The sequence below is a fragment of the Neomonachus schauinslandi genome, chromosome 13 (genome assembly GCF_002201575.2).
Source record: "Neomonachus schauinslandi chromosome 13, ASM220157v2, whole genome shotgun sequence".
NCBI classification, from domain to species: domain Eukaryota; kingdom Metazoa; phylum Chordata; class Mammalia; order Carnivora; family Phocidae; genus Neomonachus; species Neomonachus schauinslandi.
Window position 1 is genome coordinate 43,896,456 of NC_058415.1, and position 27,984 is coordinate 43,924,439.

A 27,984-nucleotide genomic window follows, 5' to 3' on the forward strand; every position below is an offset into this window, starting at 1 on the left:
ACTCCAGCAACCCTCAGTTTGTTTCCTGAGATTAAGAATTCCTCATATCAGTGAGATCATGTTTTCATCAGATTTTTCTGACAACCCGCAGCAAGAATATTTAAGCAAGGTATTTTTGTCTCTCCTCATTGAACAGGACAGTGTGAACAAGATCCAGCCCTGAACCGAGACTAAGTCATGTGGGGCTTTAGCCAGGAAAGCTGATCAAGCACAGACAATCTTATAAATAAATACAGTAAGGTGAACTTGCCTCTGAGGATGCTTCCTAAGGAGTCCATAGAAATCCATGCTACTCAATTAACACAGAAGGAATTATGGTTAGAGACGGACTTCTAAAAATAATAAGATTCTGGTCTGAGTTGCATTCTTGTGAGGCTAAGAGCCGTGCCATTCCAGCACTAGAAAGGGGCAGATGGAATGAGGGAATTCTCTTTTGCTGTTATGTGAAGTACATCTTTTTAAATTTGCCTCCAGCTATGAAAGTATCATTTAGGATTCATCACTTATTTTTTTTACATTTCATAAGTTATTATTTTTCTTTTATCGTTTTCTTTTATTCTTTACACTGTTATGTTAGTTTCAGGTATACAACATAGTGATTCAGCACTTCCATGCATCACCCGGTGCTCATCACCTTCATCCCCATCAGCTATTTCACCCATTCCTCCCACCCACCTCCCCACTGGTAACCAGCAGTTTGTTCTCTATAATTAAGAGTCTGTTTCTTGATTTGTCTAGGATTTAAATGTCAGACTGAGTCCAGCTGGTTGTTTCCACTGACAAATATATGGGGAATAGATTTCTAGGTGTTTTTTAAGCCCTCAGAATCTCACTCTTACTTGCTGAGGGATCGGAACTACAATGTGGTAGTATAATTGTCTTCATTAATCAGGTAGAAGCTAAATACATTACTGACTTGATTTCCCGTCTCCTATATTTAACTCACTTTGTGGAGTTATATGCAGAAACATGACAAGCATCTGAGGCCAAGTACACACAGCAGCCACTTTGACAGCTTCATTTCTTGAACAAAAATGATTCTGTGGTGTCCTGTAGGACGTGTGAAGGCAGCGCATCTGCTTTGCTGTACGGGAAGTTAATCAGCTGCCCTTCTAACGAACCTGATCCAACTTGGAATAGGAAGGCAATTGTTCACTTCCTTAACTCCTTCAGGCCCCTAACAGGCCACTCAGTGCTCTGGAAGGTGTCATCTGTTAAGGGAGGCATAAGAAAAAGCTATGACCTAGATGCTCCGGATGCTCTGCCTTTCTCTTTTTAGACTTTCTGCCCTCTGAATCAAGTCATTCCAGAAAGAGGGAGGGGTGACTAATTGGGTACGTAAGGAAGCCAATTTCCTCCCAGATTTATTTCAGTTGCCAGGAGTTCTGCTTGGATGGCTCTGAGCAAGCAACAGGAAGCGGGTGATTACTTTGGACACTAGGTGACCAACACCACCATGTTAACCAGCCAACCCTCCTGCAGACATTGGCACGTCCCGGGTAGAGAGCCTTCACAGTGCCATCCTCTCAAGAGCAGGATTGGGTGGTCCTCTATGCCTTGATCTTGCCCTTAAAAAATCTTGGGTTATCTCTTCGGATTTTCAGTTAACAGCTTTATTGCATGGTTAAGAAAACATTTTTGTGCTTCAACACCATAGTCAGGCCTTAAATGTATTGCCATAAATAACCTCGGTGTAAACCATTTTTTAAAAAAAGGAGGAGGAAAAAGGAAAACAAGGAGGCCAAAGGCAGCGGTAATATCTGGATGCCAGATGGCATCAGCTTAGTGATGGGGCTGATTCAATAAGAAGCGAAGGGAAATTCCTGTCATGCATCTGTGTGAACAGAACCCACAAGGAATTAGATACAGAAAGAAAAGCCAATAAGAGTCTCCATGGCGATCCTGGAGTCATTAAATGCCTTGTTTACCTTGTTGGAAATAGTATTTAAATATATAATATTTAAGCACATGTTTACATTAGTCCATATTCATATCCAGTAAAGTTGTCTGAGAATGTGGATGGCTTAACTCACTGGTTAAGAATGTGAATTCATATTTTTTTTAAAAAGTGGCTAGAAATGTTAATTGTGTGACATGTGTTTTTATATTTTCCCCCAAAGAATATTCAAGGAATCAAACATTAGTAATGGATCCAGATACTTTTGCTGTTTATATCCTCAGTACAAGGTGCCTGAATTATTTTCTCTTCATGAATCTCAGGCCACAGAAGATAAAAGGAATATCTCATATATACATCTATTTCTTAAGAATCAAAAGTCATCTCATCTAAGATCAAGCAGTTTAAATACTATCTATAGACCATTAAACTGACATAAGGAATGTTCAAGCAGAATAGGGTTGAGCGTTAGAATTACAGGATGAAAAAAACCCAAAAGCATTCAGTTTTGAGAATTGGCACATCGCAGAGCTAAAGCCCTATACTGGCCAGACTGAATCAGCCCTTCCCCCACAATAGTCATGACCTCGCTCACTTTCAACTCCTTCCTGTCTTCCTTCCCATCTACCCAAATCATTCTCTTCCATCATATCCTCTGCAACAGCATGCTTAATAAAAGTTCTCTGACTGATTATGTATGTTAGATGACTGTGGAAAGTCCATAGACCTGCTAAATTGTTCACATCTCCTAAGGAAAGAAGCTAAATTTGCTCATAAGTCACGTGCTCTCTGCCAAGCTTTGTGCCAGTTGCAAATACCATAAAAATAAACCCAGTAGTCCTTGCCTTCAAGGAACCTTGAGTGCATTATCACGGGAATGATAGGATTGTGTCCAAAGTGCTGAATATTGGTCATTTATCCACAGATTGAACAAATGAGCTAGCTGTATTTTAAAAATGCAATTTGATGTTTCGGTATGCACAGCGTGATAGTGTTATGGATTTAAAAGAAGTATAGGAGAATTATTTACTGAATTCCCAAATTCTCTCCACCACCATACATTCCTCTGAATTAAAATATTAGCATAGTTAAGCTAGGACGTGGTAATTCACAAATTTGAGCATAAATGAGAGAAGAATGCAATATACATGGAAAGAATTTGGGGGATGTTGATACGAACTGATGTTCGGAGATTGTGATAGAACTTATTTGAATCTTTCACTCCAAAACCAGTACTTGAGGAAGGATTATTGGATGTTTCACATAGCCAATGACCAGGTATTTTGTATCAGTATATGTACTTCAGTGATCCTTACCTATATGTTGAGAACAGGCTGCAGAAACCATAGGTAATTTCCTAAAATATAAATTTTTTTTGATACACCATGCTGCCAACTATGTGAGTTAGTGAGGGGTGAGTCTGTGTGTTTGTGTGCTCAAACAAGGACACAGCCCTGCTGGGATCAAAGTAAAAAGCAGTTTCGTTATTGATCAGACTTCCATGCAGGGCAGCAACCTGCACCAGCTGTGGTGAAATGTGGGCTCTAGTGACAGATTAGCCTGGTGTTCATTTTGGATCCATCACTAGCAACAGGAGACCCTGGGCAAGTCACTTAACCTTTTGGCTGCAGTTTCCTCATTTGCGAAATGAGCATAACAACAGTACCTACAACATAGGGTTATTACAAAGATTAAGTTCGTACCTATAAATACCCGGTATGTGGGAAGGTCTCTATACATGTTAACTGGGGTGATGACTGGACCTTTTCCAGCATCATGCATCTTCCTAGAGAAACATTAAGGGAATAAAAACATATAATAATCACTTATATACATATGGAGAAATTGAGGCAGATGTTGTATCTACTGGTATGTGAGAGAAAAGTACAATTCAACCCAAAATTCAGCCAGTGGTGCCCGGACTAACACCACCATCTTGCCTCTCTTCTGTACTTCAGAGCCTTTTCCAGATTCACTTGTAAGCATCACACTTTGAATGGAGCCCACAGTTTATTCTAAAGGATGAAGCTTAGTTACCTTTATTTGAATAAAAAGGGACCTATAGGGAATTGCAAAAATTAATAAGGAAAGTTTAGAAAATGTTGGGGTAGAAAAGCATCCTCTCTCAACTCTGGGTTAAATACAGTTGATCCCCATAGATTCCTCCCAATGCGCACCGAGACAGAAAAATCAGTAACAAACTCAACAGAGCAGACAGAGCCATTTTTATGTAGTCATTAGAAAAGCCTTTATTGCAAACCAAGAAGTTCTAAATTTGTCAGCCCTTCCCAACATCTCCACTTATTGCTCATTCTGTAGCTACTTTGAGAAAGCTAAATCTGAACTATTGCTCAGCTGAGCCCCAGAGAATGACAAAGACAAATTAATGGGATCCGTGTGTGCCAAAATAAAGTATGGACCCTGTCACCACCAATATATGTTAAGTCCATTAAGGTCATTTTTAATGAACTGATTTTTCATTGGAAAGCTTTGCCAAACTTGTTGAATTAAAGGAAAGAAACCTTTACAAAATTGCAAAATAAACCAATTTCACTCCATGGGAAGAAAAAAAAAAAAAACAGTTCATGGAAAGTATTCTGAGTTTACAATATTTTAGATTTTTATCAAAATCAGGGAAAATGATATGCATTAAAAACTCCATTCAGGTATTAAGTTGAGAACTACAAATGCACTAATAGCATTGTAAGCTATAATGGCATGTGAGTCCCTGGGATGTGGCTTTTTAAGTAATCAGACTAGCCTCAAGGAAAAATCCAACTTGTAAATTATGTTCTGTGTGCATAGGTCTGAAAAGCAATAGGAGAGGAAGATGGTCTAAAACAACTCTCACAGCCTCATTTTTTATTTGCGAAGAGAGTTAATTTGGCTCCATTTGTATCTGCTACATACAGTTAGTGGCCTATCTTTTCTTTTTTCTGTGCATATTGAGTTTTAAAGAGTAGACGAAAAAGAGGAGCTCTCCTTGGGTTCCCCTAACGTAGGAACAACTCCAAGATGCCGCAGAGCCTTCGCTGGGGTAGCTGCTTATATGATAAGACAATGTGAGATCAGAGTTATGTATAAATCACTGAAGGCAGCCTCTGGCTCACAGCTGCCCCCAAATCCTTTTCTTCTATAAAAGAGCATTTTTATTGAGATTAAATTGAAGTGTGATAGACACAGAATTTAAACTTGCCTCAAGCTACATGATAACCTAATATCCCATCAAGACAAAATGAGACCAGCACATACTACCTGAGTACAGCTATAAGAAAGATAAAATGGAGAAGCCCACTACTGAATTTTGGGGGCACAATAACTTTTTTTAAAAGACCAAAAGAAACTTCTACAACAGGAAAATTTTTTGTTTGCTCAGGCCAATACCTAGAACAGAGAGGTGTGATTCAATTTCTTTGAGTTTCAAAGAGGGACTCTAAGAGAGTCTAACAGGAGCCCCAGCAAGCCTGGGGGGTTTCAGGAAGTCTTCTCTGAGAAGAAACTTGTCAACTGAGGCCTGGAGGATGAGTGGGAGTTATTCCAAGCTGAGAGAAAGGAGAGTCATCCAGGGAGTGACCCACCTGCCAAACTCTTGAGGCGGGAAAGAATTACACACATTTAAGTAAGAGGAGGAAGACTAGTGTGGCTGGAGCCTAGTGACCAGGGGGAGAAGAGCAGGAAATGAAGAAGGAGAAGGGTATAATGTAACCTTTGTAAGTAGTTTGGCTTTGCTTCTGGGTATACTGAGAAACAGTTAAAAGCTTTACATTTTAAGATCCCCTCTGGCTACAGCAAGAAGAATGGCTTGGTAAGGTCTAAGAGAGAAAGAAAACAGACCAATGGCTGTTGGGGTGGTCCCGCAGAGAGGTAGTAGCTTCAGTGGCTGTCTGACAGCCAGTATGGTGACATGGTAAAGAGCATGGATTCTGGAGATGACTGCCATGGTTTGAATCATGATTCTGCCATTTTTTTTTTAACAGTATGGCATTAGAAATCTCTGTGCCCCAATTTTATCATCTAAAAATTGGGATGAAAATAGTACTGTTAAAACATAATTTTCAAAAAGGTAAAATCGTGATCCATGTAAATATAAAATGAGCACATGTCAACATTTTTATTTAACTCCTAAATCATTAAGGGAACAAGTGAGATGTTAAAACTTGTTCAGATTAGAATTGGATTTAGAAAAGTATGTATTTTCTACCAGACAAAAATCCTTTGCATTGACATGAACAGAAAAAAAATTTCCATCACTATGGACTGGAAACATTTGTGTCATCACAGCCCTCTACAAGGAAACTTCTGTCTAGCCAAAGACAAACAAAGACTCACACCTCCATAGAATTCGACAACCTCCCACCCCAAAAGTCTACTAGGCAATGTCAGCATTCCGTTGAAAGGATCTCTTACACATTTCACAACATTTCTGACAGCATCCATCTCCTAACAATGTTAGGAGTTATGTAATGAGTTAATACGTAGAAAGGGCTTAAGGCACATCAATAAACATTAGCTATTATTATTGTTGTTGTTATATCAAGGTGGTGGTAGTGGAGATGGAGAAAAGTAAATAAATTTCAGATACATTTCTGAGGGAGGACTGATAGAATTGGGGAACCATTTGGAAGCGAGGAGTTGGGAAAAATGAGGGGTCAAGAATAACTCCTAAATGTGTACTCTAGCAATTGGATGGCCAGTGGAATCATTTGTTGTGATGGAGAAGACTGGAAGAGGAATAAGACACTGAGGAGGGAAATCAAGAGTTCCATTTTGGGCATTTTTGATTGGAGATGCCTTTGGTTTTTTGGTTTGTTTTGTTTTGTTTTTGTTTTTTTAAAGATTTTATTTATTTATTAGAGAGAGAGAAAGCACAAGCAGGGGGAGCGGCAGGCAGAGGGAGAAGCAGGCTCCCCGCTGAGCAAGGAGCCCCATACGGGACTTGATCCCAGGACCCTGGGGTCATGACCTGAGCCGAAGGCAGACGCTTAACCGATTGAGCCACCCAGGTGCCCTGGAGATGCCTTTGAAATATCAAAGTAAAAGTGGTCAGTCAGGAGAGAGAGCGATGTGCAGTGGTTAAGAGCATGAAACCTACCAGCTGTGTGAATGACTTCAATTTCCTCATCCATACATTAATTATTAAACGGGGGTAATAATAGTTCTTATCTGGTTGTCATTAGGATTTAAAAGCTTTTATTTATAAAGCACTTAAAGTAGTGCCTGGCACATAAGCACTGGATAAGTTTTTGATAAATAAATTATGTTAAATTAATGTTTATTCCTTTCAAAGAGTAAAATGGCTCCCAAGCCCAAAACTTACAAAAAAAAAAAAAAAAAGAGTTGGGTATAAAGCTCAGGGGAAAAAAAGGTCCAGACTAGAGATTACATACTTCGAAGTTGCCCACACATTGGTGGTGTATGAAACCAAGAATCACTGAACACATCAGAAGATAGCACCAAACAGAGCTCCAAGGCACTGCAACGTTTAGAGTTCAAGGAAAGAAGAAAGACCTAGAAAAGGAGACAGAGAAGGAATCGACCAGAAAAGAAAAGAAAGCCAAGAGTTTGCTGTCATGTAAGTCAAAAGGATAAAATAATTCAAGAAAAAAGGCATGGTCAGCTGTGTTGGATGCCACTGGGAACAAGATAGTTGAGGGTGTATTTGTTGGGAAGAACAGACACTCTAGGGCCAGGATCCTCAGAATCTGATTATTACCTGTCTTTCTGCTGGCTTTTCTCTTACGATTAAAGAAGAACAAACTCCTAGACAGTCCACAAGATCCTTCCTTTTAGTAAGACTCTTTCTCATACCTTGTCAGGAACCATATCGAGAAAGATAGGTCAGAACTGCAAGATGAGTGTAACAGAGTCCTCAAGTATGAGGCTGTGGGCCTTGACAGAGCCCCTTAATCTCTGACTCATTGGAACTCAGAGAACTCTGATACCCCGCAGCATTTCCTTCTAGTATAAAGTCTCTTTGAAAGGAGAATGCGCCCTTTAATGCGGCCAGGCTTTCTTCTCCCACTTCTAGCACCGAGCGTTTCTGCAAGAAAGTCATAGAGGCATTTTTGCAGAGGCCAGCTGCCTCTCAAAGAACTCAAAAGGGCATCATTATCATGAGAAAATGAAGTCTGCTTCTTGGAAAAGGCCACTATATATAGCTCTCCCAGTACTGCCTTAGTCTGTTTGGAATTGTGTCCTTCCTTCATATTTCTTTCTTTCTTTGTTACTGGTCAGCAGCATCAGACGGGGCGGTGACTGAATTTTTTTCTCAAATAGATATATTGGTGGTTGATTCAAAATCCTCATTGTGTTCTGTTATTTTAATTTCTGGAATCGGTCTATGCTTGGTTATACTACTGAATCACTTTACATTGATGAAAGACTCTCACAACCCACGTGTGATACTTAAGGATTGGAGGAACCAATGAAAAAAAAAAAGTGGTGCTATCAGATGTTTTGTGGAGTGATGTCCCCGACACCTTTGAAAAATTGTGCTTGGAGACTTTAATATGAGTTGCGTAACTAGCATGAATTACTTGCAGTTCCAGAGAGTTGTAAGTGAACAACAGCAGTTGAGAAATATTTTCATAATTCCATATTCAGGTCAAGTATCCTTGACTAAAGATTTTTCACAATAAGTTAAATTGTTATTTATTTGGAATGATTTAGGTGTGGTTCTAAGTGAATGGAGAGGCCCATTTTGGGTAAGTGTTCTCCCAAAACTTTAGTGTCCTAGCTATATTTTTAGAGAATCATTTAAAGGTTGTCTTGGTGTTAAGGGTTTTACAATTAATTCTAAAATCCCTAAAGTGATTCAATTAAAGAGTCGCCCTTCCTTTGTAGTGTTCCAAAGGTTTTTGTTTATTGACTTATTTTGGAGGGTTTTGAAAAAATCTTTTACTTTATTGTGAGACACTAAATAACTAAAGTTTACATGAGGTCTTTGATCTCATGTAAAATTGAGACAGATGAAAGAAGGTGTCTCCTGTTCCATTTTCCAAGTTTCTGTCCCACCCAACAGCAATTTCTTTTGCTCGGGTTTCTAAATGCCTCTTCAGTTCAGATGCCAAAATGCCTAGCTTTGGTTTAGGAAACCACCTTCTCCTAAAGATTTTACTCCATTAATGTTTCAAGGTTCCTCAGAACCAGGAGGAGAACCAACTTTTCAAAACTAAAGAAAAAGAACAGAGAAAAGAAGATTGCATTCAAAATAGAGGAGGCAATGTAGAAAAACAGCATCATTACCAATAAAGTATGGTGACTTTTTTTGCCCCCAAATGATATATTTATGTAAAAGACTCTCTGGTTAATGTGGGGTAGAATTACTTATACAGTATTTTTATTTTTCTCATATACTATTTTCCAGATCCTTCTATGGCCACTAGTTGAATGATAAAATTTTAGAAGGGGAAAAGCCATGATTCTCCTGCATTTCTAAAATGAACATCTGTCCAAGATTTTGTCTACCTCATTAATTAATGAGAGTATCAGGAAGATGTTCTGACCAATTCAAAGGAAATTTCAAAGAACCATACATATTTAGGCAAATAAGATGCTGGAATGGATTTACAAGTAGATGCAAAATGGGTCTGTCCACAGGACAGCAATTGCATTCCACTAGATACAATTAATCTGCATTTCTGTGGGCAAAGTGGTAAAATAGCTCACAGTCAATGCACGATTGCAGTAACTAGGAAGGAGGCACTTGACAGGGCGCCCACTAACCTCCTAGGTGCATCTTAAAGCCTTTTATCATTTCCCCTCCACTATTCAGTTCATTCCCTCCTCTCTCCTCACCCTGAGATCCTGCCACCACTCTCATACCCAAGCATACACCAAAAAAAAGAGGGCAAAGAAATCCACAAAACCTATCTGACATCTAGCTGAAATTTAATAAGATCGAAAACTAAATCAAAATTAAGAATTTGGAGCACTGGGTGTTATACGAAAACAATGAATCGTGGATCACTACATCAAAAATTACTGATGTATGGTGACTAACATAACAAAATAAAATTTTAAAAAGTTTTTTTTAAAGATTTTTTTATTTATTTGAGAGAGAGAGCGAGCACAAGAGGGAGGAGGTTCAGAGGGAGAAGCAGACTCCCCACTGAGTGGAGAGCCCAATATGGGGCTCGATCCTGGGATTCTGGGATTGTGACCTGAGCCAAAGGCTGACGCTTAACTGACTGAGCCACCCAGGTGCCCCTAAGTATTTCTCATGTGATTACCTGCAAGTTTTAGTTTGCGTTTTAAAACTAGAGACTGAGGTGAGGCTGGTAAGAGCATTACAATAACATCCCTATAAAGTTATTCTTTTGAATAATCCCAATGATTTTTTAAATGAACAACCATGTATATGAGAAAGGAGAGGAAAATAAGAGTAGAAAAGATAAAGCTAAAAATCTTAGGGGAGGCTGGCTGGCTCAGTCGGGAGAGCACGTGACTCTTGATCTCGGGGTTGTGAGTTCAAGCCCCACATTGGGCATGGAGCCTACTTAAAAGAAAACAAAAAACAACTTAGTTATAGACCATGTGTGCATAAAACTGGAGCCAAACTCTGGCTAAGATCTGCAGTGACATGAGATTAATTAACCAAGAGTGAATGGTTTCTGTTTAGCACTATATTAATAAAGTGATTGTTCTTATTATTTTGGTCTGTGCTTCTGACTTCATAATAGCCACATATAAACTAAACCACGTTGGGATTTTACAAGTGAATTTGATTATCACTGTTTTCTGTTTCATAAAAGGGACTATGGTAATAACTCCAATGAAAGGATAAGCTTTTTGTTCATGAAATAAACAATTAAGCTTGCAAATTGAAGACCAGACAGAAGCATAAATCATTTATTTGCCAGGTTTCTTTTTTAATTTCCTGGAGATGGGAAGACTACATGCAGAAATGCTATCAGTCTTCTCTGAAGTTCGAGCCCTTCTCTGAAAGAACTCACTTATCCAGTCATTCTGCATTCATCCCCCAACAGTGCTGCTAACAAAAAGAACTTTAAAAGTAACCAAATTAAACTTCAATAGTAGGAGCTTTTCACTGAAACATTTGTACATCAAAATGATGGGGGAAAAAAAAAAAACCTACTGACTCCATTTTAAAGGTCCCACTTTAAGGATTCTAGCTCAGCAAGTACTAGTCAAACCGAGACTCCTAAGCCTTACACTGAGACGTCCTAGCTCAGTTGCCTGCCCTCTAACTGACCTTGCTTCTTCCCACTTGTGGCCAGAAAGCTCAAGATAGTAAACACAGAGTTGGGAGATCTAGGGATGTGGGGGAAAGTTTCGTATGAAAAGCAATTATTATTCACTTGGCCATTTGCTCTAATAGATATTTTTCTTTTGAAATAGGATCTCCTGCCTTCAACAAGAGAGAATATATTATATCATACAGTATATGCACTAGAGAAATTAAGATGACTGCCAAAAGACAGCATTGCTTAAAAGCCAAATCATTTTTAATTGGTGTGAACTTGATGAAGACCTGAGGATAGTGGATTGGGAGATAAGCCAGAAAGGCTATTTGACATTTGATAAGACTTTCACTTGGGAGACCTAAAATTGATGTTTATTGTTTTTGCTATTAGCCCTAAAGGTCCAGATAATAAAAAATAGACAAATGCACGTGTGTGTGCCCCCCCACACACACACACACACTTACATTTATTTTCATTGAAATGCTGCTTCAAAGTAAACAAGAATCAAGCATTGCAATGAGTTCATGAGGCTCCAGTAATGTGCCCTTTCTACTTTGTGTGCTTTTGATATATCTTCCTGGTCCTGGAATGAGACCAAATGCAAAGTGATTGACATGCTAGGCAAGGAGAGCTGAGGGTTTGGTTTGTGGATCATTTATATTCTAGATTTTCATCTGGGCCTCACTTTGGAAGATAAAACATACATCAATTTAACTGCTTGCCACTCTTAGAAACTTATATATATGGAAAAGATGGGAACTAAGACTTAAAATGAGTTTGAAGATCATTTATGAATCTTGGTGTGTTTGGTATCTCCACTCAAGGTCCTATAGCAGGAGTTGGGAAACTACAGCTGACAGGCCAAATTCAGACCTTTCTACTACCACCCTTCCTCTAGTTTTTATAAATAAAGTTTTATTGGCACACAGCCACACCCATTTGCTGACATATTGTCTATGACTGTGTTCACAGCATGTTGGCAGAGTTGAATTGTTGCAACAACAAAGACCCACAAACAGGGCCCACAAACTCTAAAATATTTTCTATCTGGCCCTTTACCCAAAAAGCTAACTGATCCTTGTTGTCTTGTAATGGTCTCTGAAGATGGCTGTTAGAGGTGACAGAACAATAATTCTTCCAGCATAGGAAAAGCTAATAGGGTGCAGTGCTTTTTGAGATCCTGTCAGTTTTTTATTTGAAAATAAAATTCACCACATTATTAAATAAGAAACGTTATTCACACACTATTGTCAAGGTTGGCGGACCTTTCATTTGCTTTTGGGTTTTTCTTACATACAAAATTGTTTAGTTTGCATTTTCCTTTATGTCTACACCTGGGTTGTAACACTCGGTGTTTGTGTGTTTGTCGTAATTCTTGTTCCAGGAGCCAGACAGATATATGTGAATGTGTAAATAAGAGGGTTACAATTAGTTTGACTGCAGAGTCGGGTTTTATTTTTATAAAAAGCTCCTACAGGTAGCATTATTTAATGCGAAGTAGACGTTTTAATTTTTTAGGGTACTGTTCTCCCCCCATGTTCTCTGGGTGCCGGAAGATAGATCAAGCATTAAAGACAATAGAGGGAAGTAACATTGTGATGAGAATTTCTTGGGAATAATTCTGGATGGCTCTTCCTCCCTCATCCACCTTCCTGACAGGGTTGTATGTGACCTTCATTCTCCCCTAGGGGATGGCTCTTCATGGCTCAGACAGCATGAGCTGTTGGGGGTCGGGGGAGTCTGGCTGTCCTGGCCAGCTCCACGCACAGCCCCGGCTCAGGCCCAGGAAACATCTTGTTATGATCCTTCCAATTTGAAAATTTGGATTGGTTTCCTGCTAGAATTCCTATTTCCTTAAACTAGATCTGAACCATTTGCACTTGCTAGGATTTAATGCTATAATCTTCTTATCAGTTCTTTCGTTTTCTGCCAAAGTCAAGGTTAGGGGACCAGGTTTGCATGCCTCCACAGCAAGACTCTCTGAGAAAGCCGTAGGATCGTGGAAAAATAAAAACTTCTTATTCCAAAGTTCTTTTTCCAGATTATTATACTAACTTTTTGAAAATGTTAGTGGTTCCCTCTGGGCTTTTTTCCCTAGGTCCCTCTCAAGGTCATTGCAGTCATGGCCGTTGTTGATTGGTGGGAGGGAAAGTCTTTTTTTGGAATTTGGATATTGTCCTACATTATAGAGAAACTCAAAGAAAAACCAAATTCTCATTAGTGTGGCTTCTCTCAGGGGGTGGGGGAGAGGGGGCTGTTGAACAAACTTGTACGAATGCAGAATCTCTCGTTTACTGTGACACATCTGTGGATTTAAATTTGTAGCATGGCTTTTCTCTATGATATAAAAAGAATTGTAGTCCAGACTAATTCAAAGAATGTGTGAGGAACAAGACTTCACTCCATTCTTGGAACCTTACAAAAAAGAACCCCTTTCTATATATAAATAAATCTTGGGAAGCACATTGAGCCGAAAAGCAAAAGAAAGTTACAGAATATGAGAGCCAGACCAAAAAAAAAAAAAAAAAAAAACCACTCCTTAAATATCTCCAAGGGCTTATTTTGTGATAGTTTTTAGGATCAGTATTAGTCTGCTATAAGAATAACCAGCGTCTTGCAGAAGGCACAAGTGCTGGGATTTAAAGAGAGAGAGAAGAAACCACTGATTCCCTGCTCTGAAGAGCTAGCACTGTGGGTGCAAGGCCGGGAGAAAGCAGGTGGTCTGTCGCTGGAATGTGGCTTCCAGCTGGGAGTTCATATGACACCAAAAAACCAACCCAGAAACCGTGGCAAATGAGCTCATGAACTAAACTGAAGCACCCATCGCAGGACAGGGTGGCAGAGCCCTGAGCGCATCCCAGGACAGCACTGGGCCATGGCGACAGGTGGGATGCCGCCCTCCGCAGCCCCCACGGTCTCGTGCCTGGGGCTCCTCATCCTGTCCTCTTGTTTGCTTGCCGACTGCAGGTTCATCCCCGAAGCCTGGTCGGCCTGCACGGTTACCTGTGGTGTGGGGACCCAGGTGCGAATGGTGAGGTGCCAGGTGCTCCTGTCTTTCTCTCAGTCGGTGGCTGACCTGCCTGTTGACGAATGTGAAGGGCCCAAGCCAGCATCCCAGCGTGCCTGTTATGCAGGACCATGCCACGGGGAAGTGCCTGCGTTGAACCCAGAAGAGACAGATGGCCTCTTGGGTGGCCTGCAGGATTTTGACGAGCTCTATGACTGGGAATATGAGGGCTTCACCAAGTGCTCCGAGTCATGTGGAGGAGGTAAGAAGGGGAACTCTGGCCCAGAGCCCCACCGTCTTCTTGTCCTTTTTCTTTATCCTCTCTCCCTGCAGGAGACTGTGTCACGTGACGGCCGCTAGTCCAGGAATGATAAGCAGGGGGAGGGCGGGAGGAAGCCCTTCTAAATGTAAAGCATACTGGATGAAACACAGATGTATTTCTCCTTGGGCTTGAGTAGCGCCCAGCCTGTCAGCTGCAAGTGGCCAGCACAGCTCATGCTTTGACTTTCAGTTATCATCCTGATGTTTTGCAATGTATCCCAGTGTATCTGACTTAGAAACACGGTTGATGCTGACCTGGCAAGGCTCTCAACATTCAGTTTTATTTATCTATGTCCTTGCTTCAGAGCATGTGGTATGGACCAAGGCCCAAGAGGACAAAACATTCTGCTCTTCCCCAGAATAGGTCAGAGTCCCCCTGATTTACTCAGCTGATTTCCTGAAGCAGTATCTCTTTATAAAGGGCAAAGGGTATAAAAAGGGCAATTAACACCGTGGTTACCTGGAACCAGAAAGGACTTTAAAGTCTGACCCCACCGCCATTTTACAGATGAGAAAACAAAGATGCAGAGAAGCTGAGTGACTTGAAATCACACAGCTAGTGAGTGACAGCTGGGATGAGGCTTGCTATTGATCTATTTCTCTATCTAGAGTCTTTCCAGCACATCACACTTCTCTAAGCATTAGAGAATTCCTGACGCTTGCCCCTTACGGATATTACTTAATGTTAAATGTGTCCACGTGTATTAACCTGGTTCTTTAGGGATATTCCACAGTGGTAACAACAGATTCAGCCATTACTTCAGGTGTTATAATGGGATTTGGGGGGCGGGGGGAGAGGAAGGCATTTAAGTCAACAATGAATTCTTCAAGATTACGATCTCTCTCACACTATAGAAAATACATCGGATTCATAATGCTACAGCCTCCCACGTCTGCTCCCAAGAGAGATTCTGATACGTGAGGAAATGCTGGCTAATTTCCTGCCAGCGCCCTCTCCCTGGCTATCAGTAAACCCCTTTTGGCACATTAAGGTTCTGCATTGTCAGTGAAGTTTCTCAGCCAGTATAAAAAAAAATATTTTCCAAAACTCTTTTCTAAACCATGACATTTTGGAAACTTTTAAAAAGGCGTCTTTGGTCATTATTGAGAATGTACGAGTACATGTGCCCAAAATGTTCACATACAGCTGAAAAGGAATGAATAGGGGAACACGTACATAGGAGCAAAGAATCCGTTTTCTCCATCAGATCTTTTAGCGAGCATTTAATAGTTTTGACCTTGAGGTTCTTGTTTGTTTCTTCTGCGTCTTCCAGTTTCAAACCGTGAAATTCTTAAGTGTTTTAATGGAGGGCCCTGTTATTTTTAAAACTGAAAATTTTCCATCTGATTCTGGAAGAGTTTCCTGGAACTCGGCTAATCTCTGTTCTAAAGGGGTGCTCCACACACACTGAGGAGATCTTTTCTTCCGTGCTGACGAGGGAAGAAGTGTAAAATAAGTTTCGGTGATCTCTGAGCCCGGGCAGGAGCTGAGAAATCCAGTGGAAAGACCACAGCCAATTGCCACAGTGGACTCTTTTCCAATATAATGAGTGACTCAAGAGTTCAGGTGGTGTGGGTTTATCCCCAATTTCCATGATCACCTGAATGGAACGATCATTATCTCTAGTCTAAAATCATGTGCTTCGGGGAAAAAAAAAAAAAAAGTTTGGGGTCTCTCACAATTTTTATTTAAAAGAAAAAAGCCTGGAACTCTATGATCAGATGGAAAAACTAGACACAGCCATGGAATAATCAATAACCAGATACCTTTATCTTTAAAGAGTCTAACCATTCTGCTGATCAACCAGGGGTATAAAACTCAAAGTGTAGAGAGCCTGTGGAATGTTTTTAATTTCAAATGTTTTTAGAAGATAACTGATTGGGAAATAAGATTTGGATGTTTGATATACAATTGATCTCTGCCTGTAGGAACTGAGCGTCTTTGTATAACATAAATTGTACATCCTTTACATCCAAGGCAGGGTAAAGTTACTGAAATGTCTTATGTCTTTAACTGTCAACAACTGTGCACACTTACCTACACTTAGGTAACTATGCCAAGGTAATATATTTACACCTAAAATGTTAGAGTTGAAAATTCCCAAGTGGTGAAAATATGCTTGGGTTATATGGTCCATATGATACCCATATGCACTAAAAAATCATTTCACTCTATGGGACATGTACGTTTTGAAGTCAGTGTTTGGCAGTAACATTGTATTATCAACTTTGATCTTTTCACCAAAATATAACCCACACTGTTATATATATATTTTAATCATTCTTGCTGAAACCAACCAAAAACATGGAGGATTAACAGATTTTAAATCAATTTTGGGTCGTAAGGCTGGTCAGGCTAATTTCATTGTCTTCCCTATCTCAAGAGCAGAAACTGGATAGACCCAGAAGTAACCTTTCACCTAGCAGAGGTAGCAACCAGAAGGAACTAGTTAGTAATTTAGGCTACAGTTGGTGGCTGTTTCCCCAAGCTGTCATCAAATATCATGTAACAATTATGCTATTCTGGCAGATATAAACACTGAAAATCCCATTTTCTCAAAGATTGAGCCTAACCTGCTCAGATATGTGTCCCGCGTCCCACTATCATCTCCTTGTTATATTTGAATTTCCCGTATGTGAGCTCATAGGTGTGGTCACGGAGAGTGGCTTTGAACCTGATGTTGAACTCCTAGATGGTAAAATCAACATTAAAATAGAGCTGAGGGAAAACTTGAAATTTACTTTGGCAAGAATGAAAGGGGAAGTCTTTACCTGCCACTCCCCTTCCTTATGAGTCCTCTCTCCTTTGCTTCTGTCAGAAAGGAAAACTTGGGGCACCTGGGTGGCTCATTAGGTTAAGCATCTGCCTTCAGCTCAGATCATGATCCCAGGGTCCTAGGATCGAGCCCCACGCCAGGCTCCCTGCTCAGCAGAGAGCGTGCTTCTCCCTCTCCCTCTGCTGCTCCCCCTGCTTGTGCTCTCTCTCTCTCTCTGTCAAATAAATAAATTTTTTAAAAAATCATTAAAAAAAAGAAAGGAAAACTCAAAATCGTGAAGTACTGTACTTAAACGTGTTCTGTGTTGTTTTAAAATGTCCTTCTAAGTGCATATACTAGCCTTCTTGGAAAGGGCACACACTGGATGAGCTAACTTCTCACATCCTGGCCCCACTCTGCTGGGCCAAGTATGCTGTGACCTCACAGGTGAGGTCTTCACATGCCCTCCCTCCTGCAACTTCCCACACTCCCCAGCTCCCTCCCTCCACACGCCTTCCCCCAGGCATCCCTCTTCCACCTCCCCTGGCCTAAACAGCACTATGCTTAGAATGCCCTGCCCTTGAGGCATTTTGTTCATCATGCCCCAAAAATGTATTGTGTGTTGACCACAGGGCTGGTCCCAGATACTCCTTAATTATGACAGAGCTCTGTCCTGAGTTTACCTCAGCACCCCAGGCCCCACCTAAGAATGCCTAGGCAACCGGCCCCTATGGCAATGGCCATTTAACACGGTGTCAGAAGCCTAGTATTAATATGTTAGAGTCAAATTTAGTAACTCTGGAATGCTGCTTAATCTTGGCACTTAACCACCTCGGAGGTGATTTTTCTCTTGAGCTGGGATTTATTGGTTTGGGGTAATATAAATTTGTGTCCCACGTATCTAAGAGAGGACTATACTGACATCCTTCTAGAAACTTTAGCCCTTGCGACACTTGTTCTTTGCAGTCTTAGAAGGACCTAAGTTCTGTGAACAAGGGATTCACAAAGTAGAAACAGAGCACCTCCTTCACACATGCCCACACCTGAAGCACTTTCAAGTAGGGCAGGTAACAAGACCTATGATCACTTCCAGCTGACGTCATCGACTCAATTTCATAGTGTTCAGTAGCTGAAAAAATATATATATACTTTATTTTAGAGCAACATTTATAATCTCTTGAATATTACCAGGTAGGCAAATGAATCAAAACTTAATTTCTGGGCGCCTGGGTGGCTCAGTTGGTTAAACGACTACCTTCAGCTCGGGTCATGATCCCAGGGTCCTGGGATCGAGTCCCACATCGGGCTCCCTGCTCTGCGGGAAGCCTGCTTCTCCCTCTCCCACTCCCCCTGCTTGTGTTCCCTCTCTCGCTGTGTCTCTCTCTGTCAAATAAATAAATAAATAAAATCTTTAAAAAAAAAACTTAATTTCTAATATAACCACAGCTCTAGATTCTGTATGGAAGAGTTCGCTTCATCCAGCACTTTGTCGTCATTACCTTAATAATGCCAGACTATTCCAGAGGGAAGTGTCAATGATGATTTCAACAATTTCTTGTAAAGTGTTTTCCTATATCATCATACCATAAATTTCAAATGGCTCATCCCAGCTGCAACCAAGAGAGAAACACCCTGTCACCAGCATTACAGAATACAACGGGGTAGCTTGAATGTCTAGTATAAATCGCAAATGCTCCACCTTGAACTGGCCGCGATATATTTAAATTTCGAAGCTCATAAAAAGGTTAGAAAAAAGAAAATTTACATCCATGGCCTCAAGGTAAATACTGTGACCGATTTTTTTTTTAATGTTTGATTCATCAGACTTCTGGGAAGAAATAAAGGTGATTGAGATTCTGGCTTTAAAATGTCACTTTTTAGGGTGCCTGGGTGGCTCAGTCAGTGAAGCATCTGCCTTTGGCTCCAGTCATGATCCCAGGGTCCTGGGATTGAGTCCCCACTTGGGCTCCCTGCTCCACAGGGAGCCTGCTTCTCCCTCTGCCTCTGCCTCTCTCTCTGTTTCTCATGAATAAGTAAAATCTTTATAATGTCACTTTTGAAATGGTGGTCTTGCTTAGTGACCTCAGTCAGTGTCACATCACCTTACAAAGCATTAGGCTGTCGACTGGAGTGATAACTCCTTGGAGAAACATGGAGTAGATGGGAGGAAGGAAGCAGCAGGGCTAAGAGCGGGGCAGTTGTACTATATTAGGTACTAATTGATAAACCAAGACAGAAATAAGAACAAGAGAATGTATATTTATTTTTGAACTAATTGTGTGTGTTGTCACATACTTTGCCAAAACCACATACAAATATTTAGCTCCAGATAGATATATTTAGATGCACGGATCTTTATATACACAGCTATGTATGACTGAAAGCGGAATATCAAGAATGTCCTGTCTCGCCTCGTCCTTATACTGACTTTGATGAAATGATCCCAGGCAAATTTCTAGGTTATTCCCAAAGATCTCCAGCAAATATAAGCAGCCTCTTCATATTTTTAAATGTGAGCGCTGCCATTAAAAGCTTCAGTGCTAAGGCACTGCCTCATCGTGTATCAACTACATGACCTCCACCTTTCTAAGCCTCAGTCTCCTTCTTCTGTAAAATGGTATAAAAATAGTGCTTACCTCATGGAGCTGTTGAGAGAATTGCATGGTGCGTGTCACGCCCTCAGCATTGGCACCTGGCTCATAATGTACAACCCGTGGATTTTTTTTTTTAAATATGGAAATGTATTTTATAAATTCCAGGGAAGGGCGCCTGGGTGGCTCAGTTGGTTAAGCGACTACCTTCAGCTCAGGTCATGATCCCAGGGTCCTGGGATCGAGTCCCGCATCGGGCTCCCTGCTCTGCGGGGAGCCTGCTTCTCCCTCTCCCACTCCCCCTGCTTGTGTTCCCTCTCTCGCTGTGTCTCTCTCTGTCAAATAAATAAATAAAATCTTTAAAAAATAATAATAATAATATAAATTCCAGGGAAGACTACTTGTATTTTGCCATGCTTTCATCATTTTTTTCCCTATTACTTTTGCTTTTTAAACAATTTAAAGCAAATTGTATCTTGCTTTTTCCATAATTGAATCAAATATGTTAGAATCATATTTCACAATGTCCTAATAAGTAATTAATACTCAAATAAAATTAAATTTATCTAACCTTTCCTAATACTCATACATGTAAAAAGGTTCTATTTTTTCACAACTATAACTTATCTTTGTGAATTTTTTTTTTTTGGTAATTCTTAGGTAATGTTTATTTTTATTTTTTATTGTTATGTTAATCCCCATACATTACATCATTAGTTTTAGATGTAGTGTTCCATGATTCATTGTTTGTGCATAACACCCACTGCTCCATGCAGAACGTGCCCTCCTCAATACCCATCACCAGGCTAACCCATCCTCCCAGCCCCCTCCCCTCTAGAACCCTCAGTTTGTTTTTCAGAGTCCATCATCTCTCATGGTTCATCTACCCCTCCGATTTCCCCCCCTTCATTCTTCCCCTCCTGCTATCTTCTTCTTCTTCTTGAACCCGTGGATTTTGACTCTCGCTATGACTGTGGGCACCAGAAGGAAATGTCCGGTCATTACTATACCCAGCTAAATGTTTCCTTGCTCCATGAAGGTTTCCATAAGGGGTCCTGCACACCACCTGGAAAGACTTGCCAGTAATCCTGTACCACAGTCACTGCTCAAACTCCTGTTTTCCTAGCTCTGTATCTGAGACATGCAAGTGTCAGGGGGAACATTGTTTCCCATGGATGTAGAGAAGATTGTGTTTCATGGATAGTCATTGAACACCTTGTTCTCTTCCTTTGTTCCAATTTCCAAAGCTGCCCAGGTCACTAAAGAAATGAACTAGAATCAAAAGGAAACCAACAAAGATTGGCGTCCCCATTGCGAGGCCCCAAGAGAACAGCAGTTTACAAGATATTGGATGTTAAAACGTAACTCTTGACCTCCCTTCCAAATACAACAATCGCCTGTTGATTAAAACATAACATGTAAAGGTCTCTGGGACTTTTTTTTTTTTTTTTTGTCACCCTGCTCTCCTCCTGCATTAAATTATCACATCTCAGCTTTGGCAGCTCTGTAACTTTGGTGGCATTTTCTTAAAGCGTTTCATCAGTACTGGTGCAAGCTCTCCCATGAGGGAAGTTGCCCTCCTCCAGGGGCACCTTCACAGAGGCACTAGCTCACGAGTACTTTCTCCCTGATGGAGCGATGCCTGACAAGATGGGCAGCCCCGGGCTTCACGCTGCAATCTCTGACATGCAGCAAGAGCCCTACCAATCACAGAGGCCTCCCACCAGCTGCCTTGTCTACACTTCATCACCCCACACACGCCCACTCTGGCCTGACAGTGTGATTTGTACTCAGGTGTCCAGGAGGCTGTGGTGAGCTGCCTGAACAAACAGACGCGGGAGCCTGCTGATGAGAACCTGTGTGTGACCAGCCGCCGGCCCCCACGGCTCCTCAAGTCCTGCAGTTTGGATCCCTGCCCGGCCAGGTAAGGGGCGCTGTGCCTGCCCTGCTACCCAGGAGTGTGTTCAGAGTGGGGTGCCTCTGTCTGTGGGCAAGACCAGAACGCTTATTGTTCAAAACCCAGTGTTTTGAAAACCAATTAGCATCAGTTCAAACTTTTAGTCAAATCCACTTAAATTTAATTGAAACCAGGGCTTTGGAATTCCAGCCCAGTGGTCATGCTCAGGGTCCAGAAGGCTCTGTGCACTGAAATGAGCCCCGTGGCATACCAGAACGTGCACGTGCCGCACTGCTGCTGCCTCCTGAAGGGAACGTGAAGCAACCACAGGCTTCAGGGTCTCTGCCACTTTTAGCCTGGGTCCCAAGCCCTCACACCATAGTAATGGATTGGCTCATGGGTTGCAGGGCATAAGAAGCTGGAGTGACTGGGTGGTATAATGGATCCACTGTGAAATCTGCATGCACACAGCATGCAGATTCATTATAGCATGCTCTGGAGTGTATGTGTGTCATTCCACATGCATAAAATCAATTAGAGCATTTCATTGTTCGGTCCTGCCTGGGTCTCTTTTTTACCCAACCTTGAGTCTTAGCTAATCAATCCAATCACTGCTTTAGTCCACACAATTTTATGGTGTCTTGAGAGACTTGCCTGCAGAGACTTCTTTGGAACAAATCTCTGTGGAAGCTAAACCATCTTATCGATGATTCTGGTTTCAAAGGGAGATGTTCAAGAACCAGAGCCAGACTTTCAAGTCTGCGGATGGGATGAAGACTGTTATAAGATAAGGTCATATCCTAGATACGAAAGGGAATGCTGTTTCTGAACGATAGTTCTTCTCTTTATGCGAAGTAACATGGAAGAAGCAATGCGTTAGGCAAAGTCAGTTAGGCTTGTTTTTAAAATCACAGTAAATAAGCGGAACAGACAGTATTTTGCAGATGCGGCTTGTCTTATTTCTCAGTCAGCAAAATACCCTTCCTTTGGAACCTAAAGGGTACAGACTATAAGCCAGATCAGGGCATTTCTGCTGGTCACAGAGATGTCCCATAGATTGATCTGAATGGTGGGCCTGGCGTCCCCTTTCCGATGCAGAAGGGAAGAGAACTACCGGGGCCATCTCCATAGCATCCAGAAAAGCAGCCAGCCATTGCTTGGAGAAGCACTCCACCCAGAGAACAGCGGCCAGTAGAATAGAGTCAAGGGCTAGACCCAGAAAAAACTAGATCCAGTGCATAGAATCCCAAGAAGCCTCTTTCCTATCCCTGTCTGACCTGGTCCCACATCTCCAACCTAACCTCACCGTTCTCCAGTTGGGCAAGCCTAATTGTCCAGGCAAGGGATACTAACCCCTTCGGTTTGACTACATTCTTTCTCCCCAAATCGGAAAAAGTGGAGTGGTTTTGGCATGGACAGCCTGTAAGGTCCTTGGCTAGGAGGTCCAGCAGTTCTCCTCCGAGCTTTGTCACCCACCAGCCATGTGGCATTGGGCAAGATGGCTGCCCTTTCTGTTTCCACATCTGCAAAACGAACAGGCTGTATCTGAGGTCACCACATCCTGCTCAAATATCCCATGACTCTTTGTTAGTCTATAGGCAGACGAACTGGACAGCTACTGCTGTGGGCTGATAATTGATGTCATTTCTGTTCCGCTTATTTACCGTGATTTTAAAAACAAGCCTAAGTGTCTAACCACATCCCGGGGTTGTAATGACATCCAAATGCTGTGATGGGCTGAGGAGTCAGCACCCGGGACCAGCTGAAGATCTTGTCGGATTTGCAGCCACTAAATCCAATTCTTCCCGGGCAGCAGAAGGAATAGGACACAAGGTGTTACTTCCCATCCTCAAAGTACTCAGCACAGTTAAATTAGATGAGCTTAATTTACTCTACGACCTTTATATTGACTCCCAGACAAGGACTCTTGTTAGGCTTAACTTATTGCATTTGCTCCAGATAAACTCAGTGCTTTGATCTCCCACCAGCCAATCGTCAGACTGACAGGCAAGACCGCTCTTACAGGGCACAGCCGGGGTTTCTTGAACCAACCATCCACAGCTGAGTGTTTGTAGACTGATGCTAATTAAAACAACAGAGAGGGCCAACGTACAGTGGCCTGAGATGACTCATTCTCTTCATCTGGTGTTAAAGAGCCAAAGTCAGATTTTCTTCTTAAAAGTGAGAGACGTATGGAGGTGCATCTCCTGTGAGATATTTCAGTATGATGTCAGGGGAAAACCATCACTCATTCGGAAAGTAGGTGTAAGATGTACACGGAAGAGAAAATGGGTTTGGTAGGGACATAAGAGACTGTGGTTTTCCCAAGCACCTTCTAGAAGGTGGCGAGTAATTTAAATCTTTAATTCACAATTCTTTTTTTTTTAAAGATTTTATTTATTTATTTGACAGAGAGAGAGAGACAGCGAGAGAGGGAACACAAGCAGGGGGAGTGGGAGAGGGAGAAGGAGGCTTCCCGCTGAGCAGGGAGCCTGATGCGGGGCTCGATCCCAGGACCCTGAGATCATGACCTGAGCCGAAGGCAGACGCTTAACGACTGAGCCACCCAGGCGCCCCTAATTCACAATTTTTACTGTGCACGGATGACTGTTCCCTGCACATTTTAGGGAGTCCTCTGATGGGCTTTTGGTCTGTGCTGATGTCCATGTGTTCAAAATGCCATAGCATTTTCTCTGGGACAAACAGAAATGATGTTTCTAGTCTTGGTAACTGGGTATACGTCTCTGAGAGGTGGCCACTGGTTAAGAGCAGGAGCTTTCCCAGGCAGTTGTCAGGGAGCCACTTTTTCTTTCATGTGTGGTCAGGGTTGTCCGATCCCATGAAGAATGCCGTAGGCCTAGAGGGCATGTCCCATCTGGGCTGTCTTGCCGAGATTAAATGTACCTTCTCCTGATTTACTCTGTGTGGATGGCAAGGCTGGTATCACAAGCACGTGTCCAACTTTCTCCAGGTTTAGACAGATACGGTCTCCCACCCAGCTATCCACAGCAACAAGGGTATTTTCAAGCTGGAGGTATTCTGATTGTTTCAATTTGTGTGTGTGTGTGTGCGCGTGTGCGCGTTTGCTCGCGTGTGTGCATGAGCGTGGTCTGCCTCCATTTCTAGGGCGTTTTAAAAAAATAGTAGTTACCTATTGACGAGGACTATCTTTTAAAGCCCTCGCTATCAGCTCTATGTCCAAATCCTCCTCTCTGTGGAGCTAGCACCTGGCATAATGTTTGACACAATGCAGGGGCTTATTAAGTGTTTATTGAATACATGGGCATAACGGACAGGACCAAATGTATAAGGAGTAATATTTAGATCCGAGTATTAATGATAGCTGGGAAGACACCAGTGCTATCTCTGCTGTCCATCCACCTATCCCCTCTCTTCCACCCACCAGATGATGCTGAAAGTGCCATTATTAGAGTCCCTTCTATAACTGTAAGGCTTTAAATACCAATTCAAAACATAAATAGACTTAGGAAAAGTAATCCTTTATGTTATCAGCCACAGATAGCAAAGTCTCCCCAAAATAAGAGTAAGAGGGCAAGCTGTAATAGAGGAGAGAGTGGACATAATGGAGGTTGAGTGACTTGTTAGCATTACCCAGGGAGGAGTTTGTCGGGAGAGATGGAAAGTAGTATATCTCCCTTAACAACCTTGCCTAAAGTTGGTGAGAAGAAGTTAGGACCATTTTTATTCGTGAGCTGACAATGAGAATATTGCATCAACGTTGATAGCAAGAGGCTATATAATTACAAGGAAGAAAAATTATTTTAGTTACCTTTACCACCATCTGAGTAATTGGTATCTAGAAGCCCCTCTACCCTGCTCACCTTCCTGGGTGGGTTAGGCCACTTTAAGGGAAAAATGTCCAAAAAGGAACTAAAATCAGTCATTAGGAAACAGGTTGGCCTCTTTTTCCCAATAAGAAAGCTTTCTGAGTATTATAATTATGCAAGTTGTTCTACATGAATATTCTCATTCTTTAAAAGTCAAGCATAGCAGAAGTAATCAAAGAAGAATGACATATATCCCCTTTTCACACCATGCTCTACAGTTCCAGAACCTTCTTCTCCCCAGAGATAACCATGTTAGTGATTTGGTACATACCTTTCCAGACCCTTTTCTATGAATATATATACATATATGAACATGAACAAATACATGAGATTTTCTTCCCTTTGGATAATATTATAAATATATATATGACTTGGCAACTTGATTTTTCACTTAATAATATGTCCTAAAAATCTTTCCCATCCCTGAGACCACCAAAATAAAATCCAGCAGATAGATTCCAACCTGTGTTCAGATACTGCTCTGTTAGGTTTAGCTACATGACCTTTAAGAGCTTATATACCTTTTTGGATCCTCAGATTCTTCATCTCTAAAATAGGATCATAGTGGGAACTCAGAAAAATTCTCTTTTTCTTCTCTTTCATTTCTTGGCAAGAAATACTTTTAGTTTGAGATAAAACATCATTTTTTTGTATTCAGGACTTAAATTTGATTAGATTTTCTCACTTACTCAACTAAGTCTTAATAATTAAGTTTTACTGACCATCTCCCTGGTTTATACTAGCAATGACATGAACAGCCCAAGGAAAGCCAGAAAGCACTACCTTTAAAAAAAAAAAAAAAGAGCATGACTGTTATTAATTATAAGCATTTGATAGCTTGGCCAGTGTGTGTTGAAAAGATTTGGTAAACGTATGTGGAGGAGGGGAAAGAAGTAAGCAATGAAAGCCAGATGGCTGAAAATGAAGGAAATTCCAGGCAATTTCTGCAGCTTTGTTCTAACATACTTTTTAAACTAAACTTTTATTTCTGTGCAACAGAGAACAGCTGAGTGGTACAGAATAGATAAACAGTAAAGGGGGTGGGGAAGCCCATAATTCCAGGAACAGGACTTGGTTTCTGCCTCTCGCCCCAACCACAGTCTCTTTTCTCAGACCTAGGGTGGCTCCTCAAACCAACAAGAACTGTAAAAGAAGTTTGAGAATCCCTGTTTGAGACGAGAGAGTTAAGAAAAACGTCTTAAAGGTCACAGAGCCTCCTCTTTAAAAGCAAACTTCAGAATGCCTATTTTATTATACACTAACAAAATCCATGCATACTAGCCGCAAATGATTTCCAATTTCTAATTTTCTTTTATATTGGCCGAAAATGGCTAGAGCAGAAGGTATTGCCTTTTTACACAACCATGCTTTAATTTATTTGATGGAGCTTTCAAAGTTTTGCAGGCACCTTCCCCTTTGACAGCTTGTTTTAAGGGTTACTGTTTCAACATGCTCTCCAAATATTGGTTTATCTTCTGCTGTGTTCCCAAAGTTTCCATATGCTGCCTTTTGGCTCTGTCCATACCAACTTGTAAGCACTTAAAGCAAAAGCACACCAAAGCTCCACAGAAATTGAGTCCAGATTTGGAGGCCATATTCAGGCACCTTTGGAGAGTTAATGCTATTACTGTCGTCATCCTCCTTGGTAACTCCAGATGCATAATTACACCATCTCTCTCTTTTCTTCCACTGTTGGACAAGTTACAACGGAGGAACCTGCCAAGACCTGTTTCTTAACTATTGGACCTGATTGGCCCAATGGCAGCCTCGGTTACTTCTCTTCCCAGGAATGTGTTGGCCCAGTGATCAGAATCATTCCCAGCAGCATTTTGACATCAACAAGGATAAACGTCACATGGCTGTTCGCCTCAGGGCTTCAATCTCCATTTATGAAGAGAGCCCTTTCCATGGTTACACATCACCTGTCAACCTCCAACTTCCGTGAAATGAGCTTTGATGGTATTAGAAATTGTTTTGCGTGCGTAGATTTAGTCATTGCATGAATCTGGGATCGAATCTACCATCCCGTCATGTCACCTGAAAGCACAAATGACTCGTTCTAAAAAGATAAAAACATCAGCTTTAGGGAAATCCTTTCAATTAAGTCCTGAAAGGGAAGCTTTCCTGGTTTCTTAACATCTCTCTAATTGGTCGGCCCCTCAGACCACATAGTACTGCCTGGACTCTGGTAAAGTCCTTATACAGACCACTGATTGAAGTTAACCTTCTGCACCAAAAAAAAAAAAAAAAAAGGGCAGAAAATGTTTTATATCTCAATTTAGTAAAAAATGAAAGTGTGCTAGGCATCTTCAGGTCCAACAGTCTGCTTGTATTTGGCCCTCAGAGATGACTAGAAGACAAAATCTGTGCCCGGTTAGTGGAGGAGGAAGATTGCAAAACAGTAACTGCTGTGAATGAGGCAAGCACAGGGTTCTGTGGGAGCATGAGGCCGAGGGAAGGC

At 41.4% G+C, this 27,984-nt stretch overlaps 1 protein-coding gene across 1 annotated transcript in view; it reads left to right on the plus strand.

Moving 5' to 3' along the window:
* The window catches only part of ADAMTSL1 (ADAMTS like 1), a 376,366-nt gene that overhangs the window by 171,466 nt on the left and 176,916 nt on the right, over positions 1–27,984 (plus strand). Inside the window, 2 exon segments of the mRNA XM_044920766.1 lie at positions 14,071–14,372; positions 21,573–21,702. Coding sequence (XP_044776701.1) covers positions 14,071–14,372; positions 21,573–21,702 — 432 coding nt within the window.